General features: G+C 42.4%; 2 protein-coding genes across 2 annotated transcripts in view; one reads left to right on the forward strand and one right to left on the reverse strand.

Moving 5' to 3' along the window:
* Positions 1-1,471, reverse strand: part of LOC310863958 (carboxyl-terminal PDZ ligand of neuronal nitric oxide synthase protein-like) — a gene marked incomplete at both ends in the record, with an annotated part of 32,113 nt that extends 30,642 nt beyond the window's left edge. The window contains one exon of the mRNA XM_083772492.1: positions 1,424-1,471. Coding sequence (XP_083628618.1) covers positions 1,424-1,471 — 48 coding nt within the window. The remainder of the gene's footprint in view (positions 1-1,423) is intronic.
* On the forward strand, positions 1,470-10,277 carry LOC310863959 (inositol-tetrakisphosphate 1-kinase-like; the record flags this gene model as incomplete). The annotated part of the gene is made up of 11 exons (XM_083772493.1): positions 1,470-1,484; positions 3,193-3,350; positions 3,622-3,694; positions 4,969-5,091; positions 5,991-6,108; positions 7,219-7,320; positions 7,592-7,632; positions 8,217-8,382; positions 8,890-8,957; positions 9,732-9,894; positions 10,128-10,277. The coding sequence occupies 11 exons, from the start codon at positions 1,470-1,472 to the stop codon at positions 10,232-10,234; spliced, it is 1,134 nt and encodes a 377-aa protein (XP_083628619.1). The 3' UTR covers positions 10,235-10,277.
* Positions 10,278-19,255: the final 8,978 nt, after the last annotated feature.

A 19,255-nucleotide genomic window follows, 5' to 3' on the forward strand; every position in this document is an offset into this window, starting at 1 on the left:
TCTTTTCTCTCTTGATCCTTAGTCCTTAGTCCGTGTCTCGTGATTCTTGAACTCCGGCCGCGTATGACTGGGTATTGGATCTCAAACCCCGAGGCTTAGCCGTCACGCCACGGAGGATATGAAACCAACGGGATTTATGGTAATTTTCTCTTTTTCCACTTGCAACATGAGCTCAAAAAATAAAACCAGTCAAATGTTAGGGTGCCCTACTGTTACCATGTATTATTGTTGAGTAGAGGACTCTTTTTTCTATCCCATTCATTTATAAAAATGAACTAAACCCTGCATGACGCTGCTTCCCTACGTCATGTCATTGCTGCCTGTCAGTCCAGAGGAGCTGCTGCGCTGAGAACAGTAATTCTTTGGGAATTCATTTACATTAAATCATTACGGTATAGATGTGTCGGTGCATGTGTCAACAACATCCCGATTGTTATGCTTTACAAGTTTGGACCAAATTATGGAGGTGATTTCTACATGCATCACTGCCCGGCTGTCACAACAATAACACAAGTAAGACGCGACCACAGAAAAGCAACACAATTACACAACGCCTCTAAAGCATGTAACATTGCATGTTTAAACTGCCAGATTGTTTTATTTGCTTATCTCTGACCAAGGGAATGATGCTAACGGAATTAGCGCTTTAGCATTGCCACAACAACAACAACACACAGCAGACCATACAAATATAACATAATAGAACGTTCCATAGCTCATGACCACTGCCCATTATACTCATTAGAACCCCCAAATGACTCGACATTATTGTAAATATATTTAGCCTTTTTTCTTATGAAGCAGATGAGACGTTTTTGACATCATCATCATCATCTTCATCATCATAACTACAGTTGATAAACAAAGGCTTTGATTGATGAAAATAGCAGATCTGCACTCTTGTAGATTGCCTCTTTCTGACCAAGGCTTTAATGTGGTGAAACGTTTGATGCTGTCAAGACATTTGTCATCCATCTGGATGTCTGCGTTGTGTAAAGTGCCCAGTGTAACATGGATTTTATGTTTAGGCTGAAATGGAGAGATTGACAGCTCTTGTCTGTATTTTTCTCTTCATCAGTACATCACTGTCAGTGACTGTCTGTCTTCATCCCAAAAGAGCTGATCTTCAATCTGCACTGTGCCATAATTATCATATTATGTTGAATACATATGAATACATGAAAGAAAAAGCTAAGTAATAAGCTAGTGGTTCTCAAATGTTTACACATGGATGTGGTTGCATTTCAACACCCTCAGCTAATATTGTTATTTTTGTTGTCCACTCATTGTGTGTGTGTGTGTGTGTCTGTCTGTGGCAGAAATTTAATTTTGACAACAAGCCACAAGCCAACATGTCGATGACCCCTGGTCCCAGGAGAATGTCTAATTTATGTTTTCCTACTAAGGTCTCAGGGGCACTTACCCGGCGGGCCGAGTACAGGTCATCATGTCCTACTTGTCCAAAGGTCATGCCCCACTTAAAAGTAAGTAAAAAAAAATGATTGTAAAATTATAGGTCACATTTGAACATATTTTGGGGGGCCCCCAGGTGATGGTGAGTGAAGTGACCATAGTATAATATGGCCCATCTACAAGCTCACAACGCCTCGAAAATGTGAGCTTGTAGATCTGCTTTTTTCACTATATAAACTAAATACAATACCTCAACTTAACTCCTACAATCCCAAGTGCTTCTCAGGGTGGGGGTCCCCAGTTTAAATGTGATTATGTTGGGGGTCCCTCCCAGCCTGAAAAGGTTGAGAACCACTGCACTAGGCTGTACGATAAAAAAACAAAACCTATGAATGACTATGGGTTCACACTTGACATTTTATAATGTCAAGTGTAGCAACGGTGAAAACAGCACAAAAACAGTGCTCTTATTTTCATTTCACAGATCCCAACGCAGAGTGCTCTGGCCACATTCAGGTGTTTTATATTTTGTGTTGTACTCATATATGGTTGCGTCCCCTCTCAAAAGAGCACTCACCCGAAAGTGTTATTTAGCTGCCAGGGGCAGGTGGGCACCCCTTAGTGTTTTATTTAGCTGCCGGGCACTCCTTAGTGTCAACGCCTGAGGAACCCAGAGGACTAGGTATATTCATTAACATACAGTGATAGCTGTTTTGTTTCTCAAACAGTCAATCGCTCATTTGATTTCTGGGTGTCAACATTTCTGTAACTCTGACACACAAACAGCTGAAATCATTTTTGACTCTAAAAAGATAAAAGTATTCTAAAACTTTTCTGAAAAACCCATGTCCAGAATTACCTCTATTTGGCCTTGAACCCCCATATGAAAATATGTTGTTCTAGCATGAACCAGACCAGACAGTATTGACATTGAGTGTTTAAATAACAATCAATAATGGGGCGTAATACACAGTAGGAAACATAGTCAATACAACGAGTAGGAAAGCAGACTTACATTAATGCATCATTCGGTATACAGGCACATAGGAGTTGTCTGTCAGTGAGAGACAAATGTTTGTATAGGCCCTCAGGTGTGCAGATTATCAGCCCTGCCCACACCATCAACAGGCAACCTGCTACTGCTCCGCCCGCTTGTAGCGCGGCACTATGAGCTTGTGCATCTGCTATTTTAGCTAAAGTATAATTGATGCTTAAAACAAGGGCCCCCGGGGGTCCACGAACGCTTAATTGAGAAGCACTGGGATGCATTCTAACCATTCATGCACAGTTATCTTTTATAAATGTCATTTTCAATGTGAAAAGACTGTAGTTCACTCGGTGGCGCGCTACGCGCTTGTAGATCTTCTATTTTTCAATAGTAGCTGTGTTACCTACGTTTCTTGGGGACCCCCTGGGAATCCCCCAAGGGCCCCCGGGGGTCCACGAACGCTTAATTGAGAAGCACTGGGATGCATTCTAACCATTCATGCACAGTTATCTTTTATAAATGTCATTTTCAATGTGAAAAGACTGTAGTTCACTCGGTGGCGCGCTACGCGCTTGTAGATCTTCTATTTTTCAATAGTAGCTGCGTTACCTACGTTTACTTACTGGGGACCCCCTGGGAATCCGCCAAGGGCCCCCGGGGGTCCACGAACGCTTAATTGAGAAGCACTGGGATGCATTCTAACCATTCTGCCTGGGTACCGGCCTGGGTACCGCGCTTCCTACAACAAACCTTGAGTGTGTTTGTGTCTGTGGCTCCACCTGTCTGTGTAGGATGATGCCAGGAAGCTTCAGCACCTTGCAGACACCATGGAGGAAGGCACCATGCCAAAGGAAATGGCAGACATCATTATACGTTTGTGGAACGATGGTGGCATCCAGCAATGCTATGAACGAGCCGCAGAATACCAGCTCAATGACTCTGCCGGATAGTAAGTCAGCTCCTTTCTGCTACGGGAAACTTCATCATGGGTGTAAAATGTAGAAGAGTAGCTGTGGCTGACAATAAGTAGTTTAGTACCTCTCAAATACAAAGGGGCAGTCGATGAGTGAGTGGTACTGTATGTCTTTGGTTTCCCTTGTGGGAGATCAAGGTTCAAATCCGGGTGGTTTCCTAAGAACTAACGAGATGAGTAAATCTGTAAGATATGTTACCTTGTGTGAAAAGGACTTGTGTGATCAGAGAAGTTCATTGTTTGGCAGCTACCTGTGTGACTTGGCGAGACTGGTGGTGCCAGGCTACGTGCCTACGGAGCAGGATGTGTTGCGCTCAAGAGTAAAGACCACTGTGTCTGAAACTGAGGAGAATGGATGTATGTTTGTAGTGCGCCTGTATCTCTCAAGATCTTCACTGCAACTGCCTTTCCACCAGGCAGAGACACATACCCCTCTGAAATAAATGCTGAATAAACCGCTTTATTTAACGGAATGACAGGGGCAGCAGGGAATTCTCCTTTAACCCATTCTGACCTGAGATCAGATTCATACGAGGTTTCCGCCGGACACACACTGGTCCTGATGAACCCATTCTGACCTGAGATCAGATTCTAAAAATGTCAGTCGCTCTTCGATTCTTCAAAAATAGCAGACCTACAAGCTCGTATCGCGCCACTCGGTGGCGCGCTATGAGCTTGTAGATCTGCTATTTTTAAATAGCTAAAGCATAACATGATGCTAACACCAAAATGGGTTCCCGTTCAGAATGGGTTAAAGTCAATAGTTCCTGTCAAAGTATTGATGTCATTCAGAAGCAGCAGTATAACAAAGTGAGTGAGATCATGCACAGCGAGGCTGTTGTTTCATTTCGTGACACCCTGTTGCGGTTTAGCTTCCAATAATGACCAGCCTCACATTACAGATTTGTGTGAAAAACAGCCTAACATCGGCCTGCACGAGAGTCTAAAAACTTTGGGTGAGTGGAGTTACAATGTCACTGCTATAATCTAACTGCGGACTGTATTGAGAAACCAAAGCCCTTGTCCCTCCTTGATTTCTGTTGAATGACTATGAATGGGTTTTGTGAAGTGTGAACTTAAGAAGCATGTTGTACCTTGTACTCCTCAAACAGAGTTTGTTCCACAACTTCAGTGAAAAGTGGTTATGGTAAAAGCACAAGTGATGTATATGGTAAAAGCAGTTATGGTAAAAGCAGCAGTAATGAATGGGTATGGTACTATTGTTGTATATGTTGTATATGGTACCAGTGTTGTTTATCCCATTCTGAACGGGCACCCATTTTGGTGTCAGCATCATGTTATGCTTTAGCTATTGAAAAATAGCAGATCTACAAGCTCATATCGCGCCACCGAGTGGCGCGATACGAGCTTGTAGGTCTGCTATTTTTGAAAAATCGAAGAGCGACTGACATTTTTAGAATCTGATCTCAGGTCAGAATGGGTTCATCAGACCAGTGTGTGTCCGGCGGAAACCTCGTATGAATCTGATCTCAGGTCAGAATGGGTTAAGGTACCAGTGTTGTATATGGTATTATGGTTGGTTTTGGTAAAAGCACCAGTGATGAATGGGTATGGCTTTCGTCCCGTTCTGTAGATTGACCTCAGCCAGCCCCTGGTTTCTCAGGGACCCTTCCATGTCATCGTCCACAAGCTCTCTGATGTCATAATGGAGGCGGAGCATGACAGCCAATCACAGCGGCTCCTTGCCAACTTCCAGGTTGAAACAAGACAAACAAACAAAGGAGTACATTTAAAATAATTGGGATGGTGGGAAATTGTTGTTTTGATGTTGTTTTAATGGTTGGTACTGGTAGTAATGCATTTGATGATCAGTGTTTCTGAAAAGTGCTAATCACAAGTGGTTTCTTACATTTCTTGTTCTTGAGGCCAAATCTAAAAACACCTAGAACAGCTGTCTGAAAAACGTATATTATTCATAGCCTATATGGCTATATCTCTGTCGGTCCAGGCAAACTGTTACCTTTCAGGATTCAAAAGTAGCAGAACTACAAGCTCACGCTTTCAGGCTTGTAGATCTGCTACTTTTGAGGCTTTTTGTGTGATAAAGTAGGGCATTAATTTACAAAAACAAAACACACAAACATTTTCAATATGGTGTTAAGAGGTTTCTGCCCAACAGCAGCGATATATAGTTTTACATAAAACTATAAATATAAAATGACACAGATGCTTTCCCGGATTGAATGCATTAATTTATCTCTTATGTAACTTTATAACCACCGTGTCTCTCCTCTCCGGAATAATCCTTATGCTTTCTTGCTATGCTGTGAAGGAAAAGGAGTCCGTGTTGCAGAACTGGTGATTTAATAAACAAAATAATAATTCAAAAAGGACAAACGTGATCAGCCAGGGTTCTAATTCTGTATCCAATCCCTGTGGTGGACAAACAAAGTAATATCTCTCTTCCTCTCAATAATGCGACCGCTTCCCTGCACACCAGAACAGAAAGTAAACACAAGATATCCCATAATACTCCTCGTCCCATCCTCAGCACGGCAACACAGTTAAAGGAACAATCCCCCTGTATATACCTTAGGGTTACAACTTGACACTTTTATATTTGAACCCCTGTTTTCTTGTCTTTTTCCGTTGCAGAGCTATGTGTCCGCCCATCCCAGCACTGTTATTCTGGACCCCCTGCCTGCTATGAGCCAGCTACTAGACCGGTTTACCTCCTACCGCATTATGAGCATGCTGCAGAAGTCCCTCAGAGGTACAGCTGATATGCCTTCTATTGTCTGCTAGGTATGTGCATACAAGGAATTTGTCTTGGTGGGGTTAGCGCAGTACACGGAAACACAGCAGTAAAAATGTCTTCTACATCCTGACAGTTTTCTGGAAAAGCTACAGTATGTTTCTATGTCAGTCGTTCTTAAAGCTATGTTTCTATGTCAGTCGTTCTTAAAGGGACACTTCACCCTTTTTGCAAAACAATATATGTTAATGACGTTTAGAAGCTTTAGATCACTTTCCTGGGGGTATTTATGTGTGTAATATGTGGTTTTAGTTATTTTAGATTGTAGCAGTGAGCCTGTTGTCTCTGATGTCATGGACACTGGTCTCACTACCTTCCTGGACTACAATTCCCATAATTCTTTGGTGCACTGCTCCTCCTTGTGGATAGGGGAGGTCTGTCTTACTGAGACAACATGTAGTCCAGGAAGGAAGTGAGCCCAGTGTCCATGACATCAGAGACAACAGGCTCACTGCTACAATCTAAAATATCTAAAACCACATATTACATACATAAAGCCCCCCAGGAAAGTGTTCTAAAGCTTCTAAACATCATTAACATATATTTTTTTGCAAAAAGGGTGAAGTGTCCCTTTAAAGCTATGTTTCTATGTCAGTCGTTCTTCGCTTTTTCAAAAATAGCAGACCTACAAGCTCGTAGCGCGCCACTCGGTAATTTCTCCTTTACTTAATGTTTTTTTTATCTAGCAATGTTAATGGATTCCATGTGAGGGGCTTTATTTAGTCTTTCTCTGTCTTTACGTGTGTGTGTGTGTGTGTGTGTGTGTGTGTGTGTGTGTGTGTGTGTGTGTGTGTGTGTGTGTGTGTGTGTGCCTGCGTGCGTGCACATGATGTTCCTTTATCGGGGGGGGGGGGGTGTGAGGCAGGGTGTCATAAATGCGGTATCATGTGAATGTGTGGGTGGGTGGAGTTGTTAAATTATTTATTGTGGGGTGTGTTACTGTACTGTTGTATACACAGTATATTTGTCCAAAGATGATATCCAGTATGATATACTGGATCATTTAAATACGAGAGATCCTGCAGAAATACACAACAATGTTTTAACGGTGTTTACTGTGTATGTCAGACTGGCGTGTCTGCTGTCCACCATACCTGGAGATCAACAGTGTCGGGGACATTTCATCTATCCAGGAAGCCATGGACAGCAAAGGCCTCAGCTTCCCTCTCAGTCAGTAGCACACCTTCAGATGCTTATCAGGGCAACACTGGAACTTCGTACTGTAGCAGGTTCCACCTATTAGTGCCATTAGATGTACGTACACATACATAGCATTAACGATAAGGCTTGTAATCTCACTGGCACAGCCCACTGTTAAGTGTTATTTCAATGTATGAAGTCATTCAATAGTCTCAGTATGTTTATTCTTTTTTAGCGCGTGCCCACTTTGTGAGATTAAGCCACACCCTCTAAGAACTATGTTCTCTTTGTCTTCTTTCAGTCTGTAAAAAGAGAGTGGCCCATGGCTCCCTTTCCCACGAGGTGAGTGCTGTGCACTTTTTCCCCTTACTAAGAGCAAGAGGAGAATATCTCTGCTGTGGGCCAGAAACAAGCCATAGATATTTAAAACGAATAGATGTCATTGTCCACTGCAGTTCATTGGAGCGGCGTGTCTCCATTGAAGGCAGGAAGTCAAGCGGTAGTTGCTGCCACTCAAGTGACTACTGGCCAATCACAACGTGTCTTTTCTGGGACTTCTGTAACGCACACGGAAGCTTGACTAGCTTTTTAGCGGATCTGCTATTTTCAAAAGAATTGTGTATAGGCCTACATTTGAAAACTTGAAATGAGACATTCTACTATAAACGCACCACGTCTCTGTATGTGTGTGTATGTGTGTATGTATGTACGTACGTTTGTAATCCATGTAACACCAGAACCATAAGTATCAAATCCACAAGCTCAAAGCGTGTCGCTTCGCGCCGCGTTTTGAGCTCGCGGATGATCTGCTACTTTTGATGCTTTGGTGTGACGCCATAGAGATAATTCTGCCCGACAGCAACACGACTTCTTTTCAATTAATGTATTGAAGGTGTTTTCTTTGCCGTCACTGTGACGTGCTGTAGATGTGTCTGATCTTCGGTGCAGGGAGCCTGGACGACGCGCGGCCGCCCTGCGTGCTGCAGAGTTTCGTCAACCACGGGGCCGTGCTCCACAAGGTGTTTGTGGTGGGAGACAGACACTACTGTGTGGACAGACCCTCGCTGAAGAACTTCCCCCCTGGACCCTGTGGTCAGTCCACCCGCACGTCTAAGCAGACACATGACTTATTTTTCTTATTTTCTTCTGTCTTTCCTTTCCTTTCCTCCTTTTTTTATTTAATTTTTTATCCCACGATTTTGTAACCCATTTTTCACCCCTGTGTCAATCATCTAATGTGATCCTGGGCTCTACACACCCTCCACCAACCTAGTCCCCATATATGGGGGACAAGGGGAGAGCAACGGACTTGAACTCATGCTTCCTTCATGCCTGAGTGTCCAAGTTGCTCCTTTACACCTGACAGGGGGGAGTTTCCCTGGTTGGACGTAGCGTGTGGAAGGAACACGTTATTCCAACCAGTTCCTTTCCCCTCCATCAGGCGCCCCGGCTGGCCAGGGGGAGGCAGTTTAGGGACCAGGATTACTCCATGTTTTTTCCCAGTTTTAATGGGTAAAACGAGAAATGAGAAATGACCGGTTAAAATGAGATTTGGCGGACGTTGCCACATGTTTCATTTTCTGCATATTGTGTTTCCAGACAGGAAGACTATCTTCTTCAACAGCCATGAAGTGTCTAAGCCAGAGTCCAGCTCTCACCTCAACGCAGTCAGTAGCATCAACCTGCAGTATCATCTAACCCAGGGGTTTTCAACTGATTGTGAACGACGGACCACCACCCTGACTTAGAATCAACCTGGGGACCACTGTTGTTGTGTTGGGTGGGGATATGGCGGGGCTATAAGAGTTGTGATTTTGTAACACTTGCAATGCATCCCACGTGTAATGGTGTATACATCCCACTGTGTGTTAACCAAAGACTACTAATCATTTCCTAATAATAATGACTCCAACCAGACAACCCGGTGCACTTCCCCCTTTTGAGATTCTAACTTCCTTTTTCTGTTGAATTTGTTGACCTCCAACTTGTCAGTAAATGACTACATGGACGGTCATCATAGGTCACCAGGTCATTCAGTGTCTCTAGTGGAAAGAAAAGTTAAATAAGTCCTACATTACTCAATGCTGCTCAGGGACCACATGCAATACCTTCATGGACCACCAGTGGTCCACGGACCACCTGTTGAAAACCCCACTCTAACCACATATAGTGGAGTCTGTAACATGCTACGTGCAACCATCAGCAGTAATGACCCAAACGGTTCCCAAACGTTTTAGCTCCAGACCCAAAAGAGAAATGTCATGTCTCCCCAGGCAAGCTAGTGAAAATAGCAGATAGCGCAATCTGATTGGCTGCTTTCACTTCTTCTTAAACATTTGTTTTCTAAATTTATGGAATTTGTTTGATTTTATTTATTTGAAAAACCAATGAATTCCTCTTTTAATTGATGAAAAAACAGTGGTTCCTCCTCTCCTCCGCAGCTGGATGAGAGCATGCCCTGCCTGCCTCCTCCCAGCTCAGAGGGCGTGGCTGCTCTGGTCGGAGAGCTGCGGGCGCTGCTGGGCATGGCTCTGTTTGGAGTGGACATCATCGTCAACATCCACACGCACACCCTCACCATCATCGATATCAACTTCTTCCCAGGTAGGCACACACACACACACACACACACATGTCCTTCACTGTCTCACACATACGCACGGACGCACGCACGCAGCCACACAGCCACACACGCACACAGCCACACACTCACACACACACACACACACACACACACACACACACACACACACACACACACACACACACACACACACACATACACACACACACACACACACACACACTCACTGACTACCTCTGTGCTCTCTCTTTAGGTTATGAGGGAGTCCCTCAGTTCTTCTCATCACTGCTCGGTCACATTGAGTCGGTGCTGGACAGACAGACTGCTGATGGGCTCCAGGCAGCAACATGCTCTGAATAACATACATACTTTGAACACTACATTATTTTGCCATCATATCTATTGTTAAGTAACTTTGACACTCTCGTGGCCAGTGGTCATTATCAAGTCTTCACGCCGCAGTGCTCGGACACTACATTATGGTGTGAAAAAGGCCTGGGAAATGGAAATTAAGATTTTACATATAATACACATATAGAGTTCCCCAGGGTCTATACTGGGTCATGCTTAAACTTTAAATCGGAAGTAAGCCCCCCCCCCCCCCCCCCCCCCACACACACACACACACACACACACACACTCAGTCACACACACACACTTCCTTTTGCACACCTACTAAAATGGACAGGTGTGTCGTCAGAGTAATGCACAAGAAAACTGGAAGAGCAAAAATAATGGGAATAATGGGATTTTTATGCAGAACCCATTCTGGACGGGAACCCCTATTGAAAAAATAGCAGATCTACAAGCTCATAGCGCGGCAACGAGTGCCACGATACGAGCTTGTGTAGGTCTGCTATTTTCTTTTTAATCGTGAAAAATAAATAGCTCACATGTCATTGGTGGAATGAGTTTGGATGCGCACAGCCCGTGACAGCCGCACACGCTGCTGTTTTGCAATCCTAGCTGCATCTCCTCCTCCTCCTCCGCTTGTCTACGACAGAAAATCTGGTGTAGAACAAAACCTACGATAGCTCCCAACCTGACGTGATATTTGGCGTGGCATACGCGACGATACGCCCAAGTTCAAAGTCACGTGACGCTGGAATGATAAATGCCGAAAGTTGAGCTGTTTCCGGCTTATGCTCATTTTTGGGCGTGCGCCGTGTTGATAAATGAGGGCCAGTGTGCGGGACTCCCCTTCTATGCTCTCCTAATGTAGATCACAATAACCAAAGCCTCCTCGCTGCTTGTCAGAAATGAAAGCTTTTACAAATACAATTTAAAGATATTAAAAAACATATGACAAACAGATGACAGCTTCCCTTTCTCTGCCTTTTCTCGGCACATAGCATCCGGATATTGTGAAATAGTTGTCTGGCTACGCCAGCCCATAGGCACTGTCAGACAGACACACAGAGCTTTGCATACTGTCATTCTGGGGACAAGAAAGGCAGATTATTGTGCCTTTTATTATGAAAATGCTGAAGCACTATTGTATGTGGGTTCTATACTAGGGTCTTTTCAGATATTTGTATTAATGTGGGGAAAGCTTTGGTTGTAGGAAACTTAACTATCATACTGGAGTATTCCAAAGCTTTCTCTTGTGTGTATTCTTTCAGAAAAGGGAAGCTTGATAGGGCCGCCATTTATTTTGTTCCCCCTTTTTGGCCCATTGTTTTTGTTTAGTCAGGGAGTTCAGCTTGGTTCTTTTAGTTTGGCCTAGTTTTAGTCTTATATCCACACAAAAGTATCAAAAGTAATAGCAGACTTATCTTTTCATATTTTTTAATTTGAATCCTGAAAAGTAACAGTTTCGAGAGGTTTCCACCCGTCAGAGATTACGAGGCTAGGGTTCAAAGGGCCAACATTTCAAATTTTCGAGAGAGAGAGAGAGAGAGAGAGAAAGATGAGAGTTGTTCAGTACATGTTATGTTTATTGATGAACAGGTAGCATAGAAGAATACAGCAGGCACAAAATACAGCACTCTGGTTGGCCAAGAATATTATAAATGTTGTGTTTTGTTTACCTTTTACCCTTTTGTTCCTGTTTGGTTGTAATGTCCCCATAGCCCACTAAGGCCTGACTCACACCTTTACAGAGTCAGGCCTTAGTCCCCTGACGGCTAATATACTCCTTGCTGGTTTCGTTAAGATACATTTTGTTGATACATTTTATACCTCTATAGAAAAACTAATTACAAGTACATTCATCAGTTAATCTCAAGTGAACAAACATTCTATAATCTTTGGAAAATAACACGATGATGACCTACTGATTGTGTGTGTGTGTGTGTGTGTGTGTGTGTGTGTGTGTGTGTGTGTGTATGCGTGCGTGCATGCGTGTGCACTACGTGTGTGGCTGTGTGCATGTGCCTGCGTGAGTGTTGTAAATAAGTATTTGTATAGAAGAAGAAAAAACAAGATTATTTACTATTTAATGGATTTTGATTACATATAAAAATGCATGAATAAATCCATTGTAATGCATTTGGCTGCTTATTGCATATGGTTATTTATGTGTAGTCTTATTGCAGTTTACTGAGCCTCCCGTGGCCTAACCCTGTTTATCTCTGGCACCTGTGACCAATTCTAACTACTGACCACTCGGGGGCACTGCTTTATTTTTCTTGGCTTTATACACACACACACACACACACACACACACACACACACACACACACAATGATCTGAAAATGTACATAAACCAACAACAACAGCCATGACAATGGTAACATAAACCTGGTCATTAGGATAATTATAAATAAGTATTACCAAACGACAGCAAATGGCTTTAAGTGTTTCCCTCATCCTTCTAGTAGTCCTCCTTGGCTTTGTTAAGATAAGAGTGCAAAACAGGCTGAAGATCTGAGGTGACACTTTCACACCTGTGGCAAACTATTGTTACATACTGATACTGTACAACAGTGGTTCCCAAAGTGGGGTCTGGGGACCCCTAGGGGTCCTTGAGGGAGTTTCAGGGGGTCCCCAGCTAAATGATAGTTATTCTTTTCAAATGGGTGGTTAATTTGTGTCTGTCAATTTGGGGGTCCTTGACATGAAAAAGTTTGGGAACCACTGTGTTACAAAACCCGGAAGAATCACTTTTTACTCATTACTCATCCCCACAATAACACTAAACTGAAAATACACTAGTACAGAGCCCTGAGGGCCTCCGCTCACCCATATCAACACATAGTGGTTAAATGCTTTGACCAGAGTTCCCCAGGGTCTATACTGGGTCAAGTTCAGGTTCAAGGTCAAGCACATTACATGCTGCAACGCGACACGTTGTGAGCTTGTACATCGACTATTTGCGATGAACATTCGCCCCCTACACTTGATAGGGTTCAAGTGGTTAATTTGACTTGAATTGAGATTCCACGCCGCCAGCTAAATTCCACTGCATTTAGTTGTCACCTCAGTTCTTCACAAACAGTCTGGTTTAACAGTGTGTGAGCCAGTTAAAAACTATCTATGGTTACACAATTGAAGAGAAAACAGTTTCCAGTGTAAAAATCATCAACAATACGTCTAAATATTAACAGTCAGAACTGCAGGAAAACAGAGAGTACACACAATTCCCACATTATTGCACAAAATACTTGGAAATACACAATGTATAGCGCTAAAAACTACATTCTATCAATTTTTAAGGACTACTGTGTTCATTGTGAACATTCACTTGAGTTTAAGAATGCTGTAGTAGTAGTATTCGTTCTAAAATGAATACTGTAGTACAGTGGTTCCCAAAGTGGGGTCCGGGGGCCACTAGGGGTCCTCGAGGGAGTTCCAGGGGGTCCCCAGCTAAATGATAGTTAGGAAATAAATGGAACCCTTATGCAGGGTCTGTAACTCAGAGTGTACAAATTGGGTCAATTTGGTTCCATTTGTACACTCCCAAGGCCATTACACACTGGCGAATTAGCGACGCGATTTATTCGCATCACGTCGCTAATTCGCCAGTGTGTAATAACCTTCAGAGTTAAATTAACTTTGATTTTACAATATACATTGGGGTCCCAGAGATATAAATGACATTAACCCATTCTGACCGTGCACCCATTTTGGTGTCAGCATCATGTTATGCTTTAGCTATTTAAAAATAGCAGATCTACAAGCTCATATCGCGCCACCGAGTGGCGCGATACGAGCTTGTAGCCAGGTCTGCTATTTTTTGAAAAATCGAAGAGCGACTGACATTTTTAGAATCTGATCTCAGGTCAGAATGGGTTAATCAGACCCAGTGTTTGTCCGGCGGAAACCACGTATGAATCTGATCTCAGGTCAGAATGGGTTAAATAGGGAACGTAGCCTAATTCAGGTCAAACCGGGGGCCCTTGCATATATTTTCAAATAGGGGTCCGCGGGCTAATTAGTGTCAATTTGGGGGTCCTTGACATGAAAATGTTTGGGAACCACTGCTGTAGTCGTCATATTGGTAATCACCGTTCTAAAATCAATACTGTAGTCGTCATATTGGTAATCACCGTTCTAAAATCAATACTGTAGTCGTCATATTGGTAATCACCGTTCTAAAATCAATACTGTAGTCGTCATATTGGTAATCACCGTTCTAAAATGACAACTCTGGTCAAAGTGCTGAATGCTTCGCGTCCCTATTGGTTCATGTGTGACCAAATTTATACCATAAAAAAGTAGGCTACTTGCAGTGACACCTCTTTTGCACACAATACAACCTCTATTAACCACAGCAAAGAAAAGGTCCACTTTGGGAGAAGCTTTAAAACCAATCCAAAGTCAATCCTAATTTACAGTATGCTGAAAATAGCAGCAGGTAACACTGTTGTACAACAAAGTATCAATTGGCTTGAATTTAATGACATATATTATGGCTGAAGGAGCATAATACAGATTCACAGCTCTGAAGTACACGTGTGTTTAGCTATTGAAAAATAGTAGATCTACAAGCTCATAGCGCGCCACCGAGTGGCGCGCTATGAGCTTGTATTAACCCAGGATTAACCCATTCTGAACGGGAACCCCTTTTGGTGTTGGCATCATGTCATGCTTTAGCTATTGAAAAATAGTAGATCTACAAGCTCATAGCGCGCCACCGAGTGGCGCGCTATGAGCTTGTATTAACCCAGGATTAACCCATTCTGAACGGGAACCCCTTTTGGTGTTGGCATCATGTCATGCTTTAGCTATTGAAAAATAGCAGATCTACAAGCTCATATCGCGCCACCGAGTGGCGCGATACGAGCTTGTAGGTCTGCTATTTTTTGAAAAATCAAAGACACTCTTAGAATCTGATCTCAGGTCAGAATGGGTTAATAATGAAACTGTCAGGATGTAATAGACATTTTTAGAATCTGATCTCATTTCAGAATGGGTTAATAATGAAACTGTCAGGATGTAATAGACATTTTTAGAATCTGATCTCATGTCAGAATGGGTTAATAATGAAACTGTCAGGATGTAATAGACATTTTTAGAATCTGATCTCAGGTCAGAATGGGTTAACCCATTCTGAACGGGCACCCATTTTGATGTTGGCATCATGTTATGCTTTAGCTGTTGAAAAATAGCAGAGCTACAAGCTCGTAGCGCGCCACCGAGTGGCGCGCTACGAGCTTGTAGGTCTGCTATTTCTCAACAGCTAAAGTTTGAAACACCAAAAGGGGTTCCCGCCCAATGGGGAACCCCTTTTGTTATGCTTTAGCTATTGAAAACGCACCCATTTTGGTGTTGGCATCATGTTATGCTTTAGCTATTGAAAACGCACCCATTTTGGTGTTGGCATCATGTCGTGCTTTAGCTATTGAAAACGCACCCATTTTGGTGTTGGCATCATGTTATGCTTTAGCTATTGAAAACGCACCCATTTTGGTGTTGGCATCATGTCGTGCTTTAGCTATTGAAAACGCACCCATTTTGGTGTTGGCATCATGTTATGCTTTAGCTATTGAAAACGCACCCATTTTGGTGTCAGCATCATGTCGTGCTTTAGCTATTGAAAACGCACCCATTTTGGTGTTGGCATCATGTCGTGCTTTAGCTATTGAAAACGCACCCATTTTGGTGTTGGCATCATGTTATGCTTTAGCTATTGAAAACGCACCCATTTTGGTGTTGGCATCATGTCGTGCTTTAGCTATTGAAAACGCACCCATTTTGGTGTTGGCATCATGTTATGCTTTAGCTATTGAAAACGCACCCATTTTGGTGTCAGCATCATGTCGTGCTTTAGCTATTGAAAACGCACCCATTTTGGTGTTGGCATCATGTTATGCTTTAGCTATTGAAAACGCACCCATTTTGGTGTCAGCATCATGTTATGCTTTAGCTATTGAAAACGCACCCATTTTGGTGTTGGCATCATGTTATGCTTTAGCTATTGAAAACGCACCCATTTTGGTGTTGGCATCATGTCGTGCTTTAGCTATTGAAAACGCACCCATTTTGGTGTTGGCATCATGTCGTGCTTTAGCTATTGAAAACGCACCCATTTTGGTGTTGGCATCATGTTATGCTTTAGCTATTGAAAACGCACCCATTTTGGTGTTGGCATCATGTCGTGCTTTAGCTATTGAAAACGCACCCATTTTGGTGTTGGCATCATGTTATGCTTTAGCTATTGAAAACGCACCCATTTTGGTGTCAGCATCATGTCGTGCTTTAGCTATTGAAAACGCACCCATTTTGGTGTTGGCATCATGTTATGCTTTAGCTATTGAAAACGCACCCATTTTGGTGTCAGCATCATGTTATGCTTTAGCTATTGAAAACGCACCCATTTTGGTGTTGGCATCATGTTATGCTTTAGCTATTGAAAACGCACCCATTTTGGTGTTGGCATCATGTCGTGCTTTAGCTATTGAAAACGCACCCATTTTGGTGTTGGCATCATGTCGTGCTTTAGCTATTGAAAACGCACCCATTTTGGTGTTGGCATCATGTCGTGCTTTAGCTATTGAAAACGCACCCATTTTGGTGTTGGCATCATGTCGTGCTTTAGCTATTGAAAACGCACCCATTTTGGTGTTGGCATCATGTTATGCTTTAGCTATTGAAAACGCACCCATTTTGGTGTTGGCATCATGTCGTGCTTTAGCTATTGAAAACGCACCCATTTTGGTGTTGGCATCATGTTATGCTTTAGCTATTGAAAACGCACCCATTTTGGTGTCAGCATCATGTCGTGCTTTAGCTATTGAAAACGCACCCATTTTGGTGTTGGCATCATGTCGTGCTTTAGCTATTGAAAACGCACCCATTTTGGTGTTGGCATCATGTTATGCTTTAGCTATTGAAAACGCACCCATTTTGGTGTTGGCATCATGTCGTGCTTTAGCTATTGAAAACGCACCCATTTTGGTGTTGGCATCATGTTATGCTTTAGCTATTGAAAACGCACCCATTTTGGTGTCAGCATCATGTCGTGCTTTAGCTATTGAAAACGCACCCATTTTGGTGTTGGCATCATGTTATGCTTTAGCTATTGAAAACGCACCCATTTTGGTGTCAGCATCATGTTATGCTTTAGCTATTGAAAACGCACCCATTTTGGTGTTGGCATCATGTTATGCTTTAGCTATTGAAAAATAGCAGATCTACAAGCTCATATCGCGCCACCGAGTGGCGCGATACGAGCTTGTAGGTCTGCTATTTTTGTATTGTATGTATTGGTTCTTTTACATTAAAAGTACCTAGCAGTTTTAATCTTTTAAATATAAACTTGGGTTCCCTTATTAACTAATAAATGCTCAAGCTGTTTTTTAAAACCACACTATCATGAAATGACCTTTTTATGCAGTTTTAACCCAAAGCATATAGTAATAAGCCTTTTTTAAACTTCAGTTTTACCTTAGTGCTTACTTGTAACCAAATGGACCCTCTATTCTAAACAGAAAAAGGCAATCAAATGAAGTCACACAAGTCAGTACTTAGAAAAATAGTTCTCAGTTAGTTAATTCTGTGCAATGACTGTGCAAAAATAGTAAATAGACAACAACATACAAAACGTAAACAAATAAAGTGCTCTGTAACACTATAGGTTCAAAACCTTAATAGAACATACCCCTCTTCTTTCAGGAATACCAGTAAATAAAGAAATACCTTCTCAAAGATATATTAATGAAATGGAAAAACCCTTTAAATTACCCTGAGTCACTTAAGGACACCCCCAAAGTTCCCCAAAAAACCTTTAAGTTGCAGGCCGCCTGGTAGTAGTTGCTTGTGTGCGTTGTGGCCTCAAACCAACAATGGCTCCTTGGCTCCTCGGTGATCCAAAAATAAAAGATGATGTTTCTGTAGGTCCAAACTCAGTCCCTCACAGCTGTAGATACAGCAGCATAGCAAGTGTCTCCTCTCATCCCACGTTGAGTGAAGCTCTGGTTGCTCCAACTGGAATGTCCTCTTTGTGTCTTCCAGTGGAAAACAACAGACTAACACATCAACAGACCAACTGTGTGGAAGTTAAACTAAGTCTAGAAAACGTCTGTCCACGTGCAATGAACAGGCACTAACCTCACTGAGCTAGCGTTAGCATTAGCGTTAGCATGTCAACACAAAGCAGACAGTCAGTGTCACTGAATTCCCTGGAGACATTCAGTTGCTTCTCCAAACATGGTGATTGTCCTCTCCGATTGTTGTGTAAACTCTCTGCATGCAGGTTTGTGCACTGCAAACGTATAATATAAAACACAGTTTATCTGAATTACTGCTTTGCTCACTCACCCTCCTCTGAAGCAACAACATCATCCTCTTGGCTCTGGTGTTTCACTTCCTGCCGTCCGTCAGCAACACACTCCCTAACCCCAGGTCCCATACAGAATGTTAACCCCATGAGTGCTGCTATAGAAATATCAGATACACCTTTCTTTTAAAACAAAACAAAACAAACTCCTAAATAATTAGTTATGAAGTTACAAAAACGTTTTTAAACAGAAAACATGAAACCAAAAAATATTATATACCCAACCGGGTTACACAGACACAGAGAGGGGGGGGCTAGAGAAAGCAATATGAGATATTTTATAATAATAATAATAATAATAATAATAAATTGTATTTATAACGCACTTTACATTTGAAACAAATCTCAAAGTGCTACAGGCAGAAAATTACCTTGTGATTAGCAGACAGCCAAAAGTAAAACATAAAACATAAATTTGTTTTGGCCATCCAATTATTTAACATCTAATATGAATACACGGTTTTCTGAAAAGTCTTGTTTTCAAATAATTGCAATGCATACAATTGAATAAAGAATAGCCTACTATATGTGCATGCGTCTGTCTGTCTGTCTGTCTGTCTGTCTGTCTGTCTGTCTGTCTGTCTGTCTGTCTGTCTGTCTGTCTGTCTGTCTGTGTGTGTGTGTGTGTGTGTGTGTGTGTGTGTGTGTGCGTGTGTGTG

This window comes from Protomyctophum parallelum (genome assembly GCF_964188405.1).
Source record: "Protomyctophum parallelum genome assembly, chromosome: 9".
Lineage (NCBI taxonomy): Eukaryota > Metazoa > Chordata > Actinopteri > Myctophiformes > Myctophidae > Protomyctophum > Protomyctophum parallelum.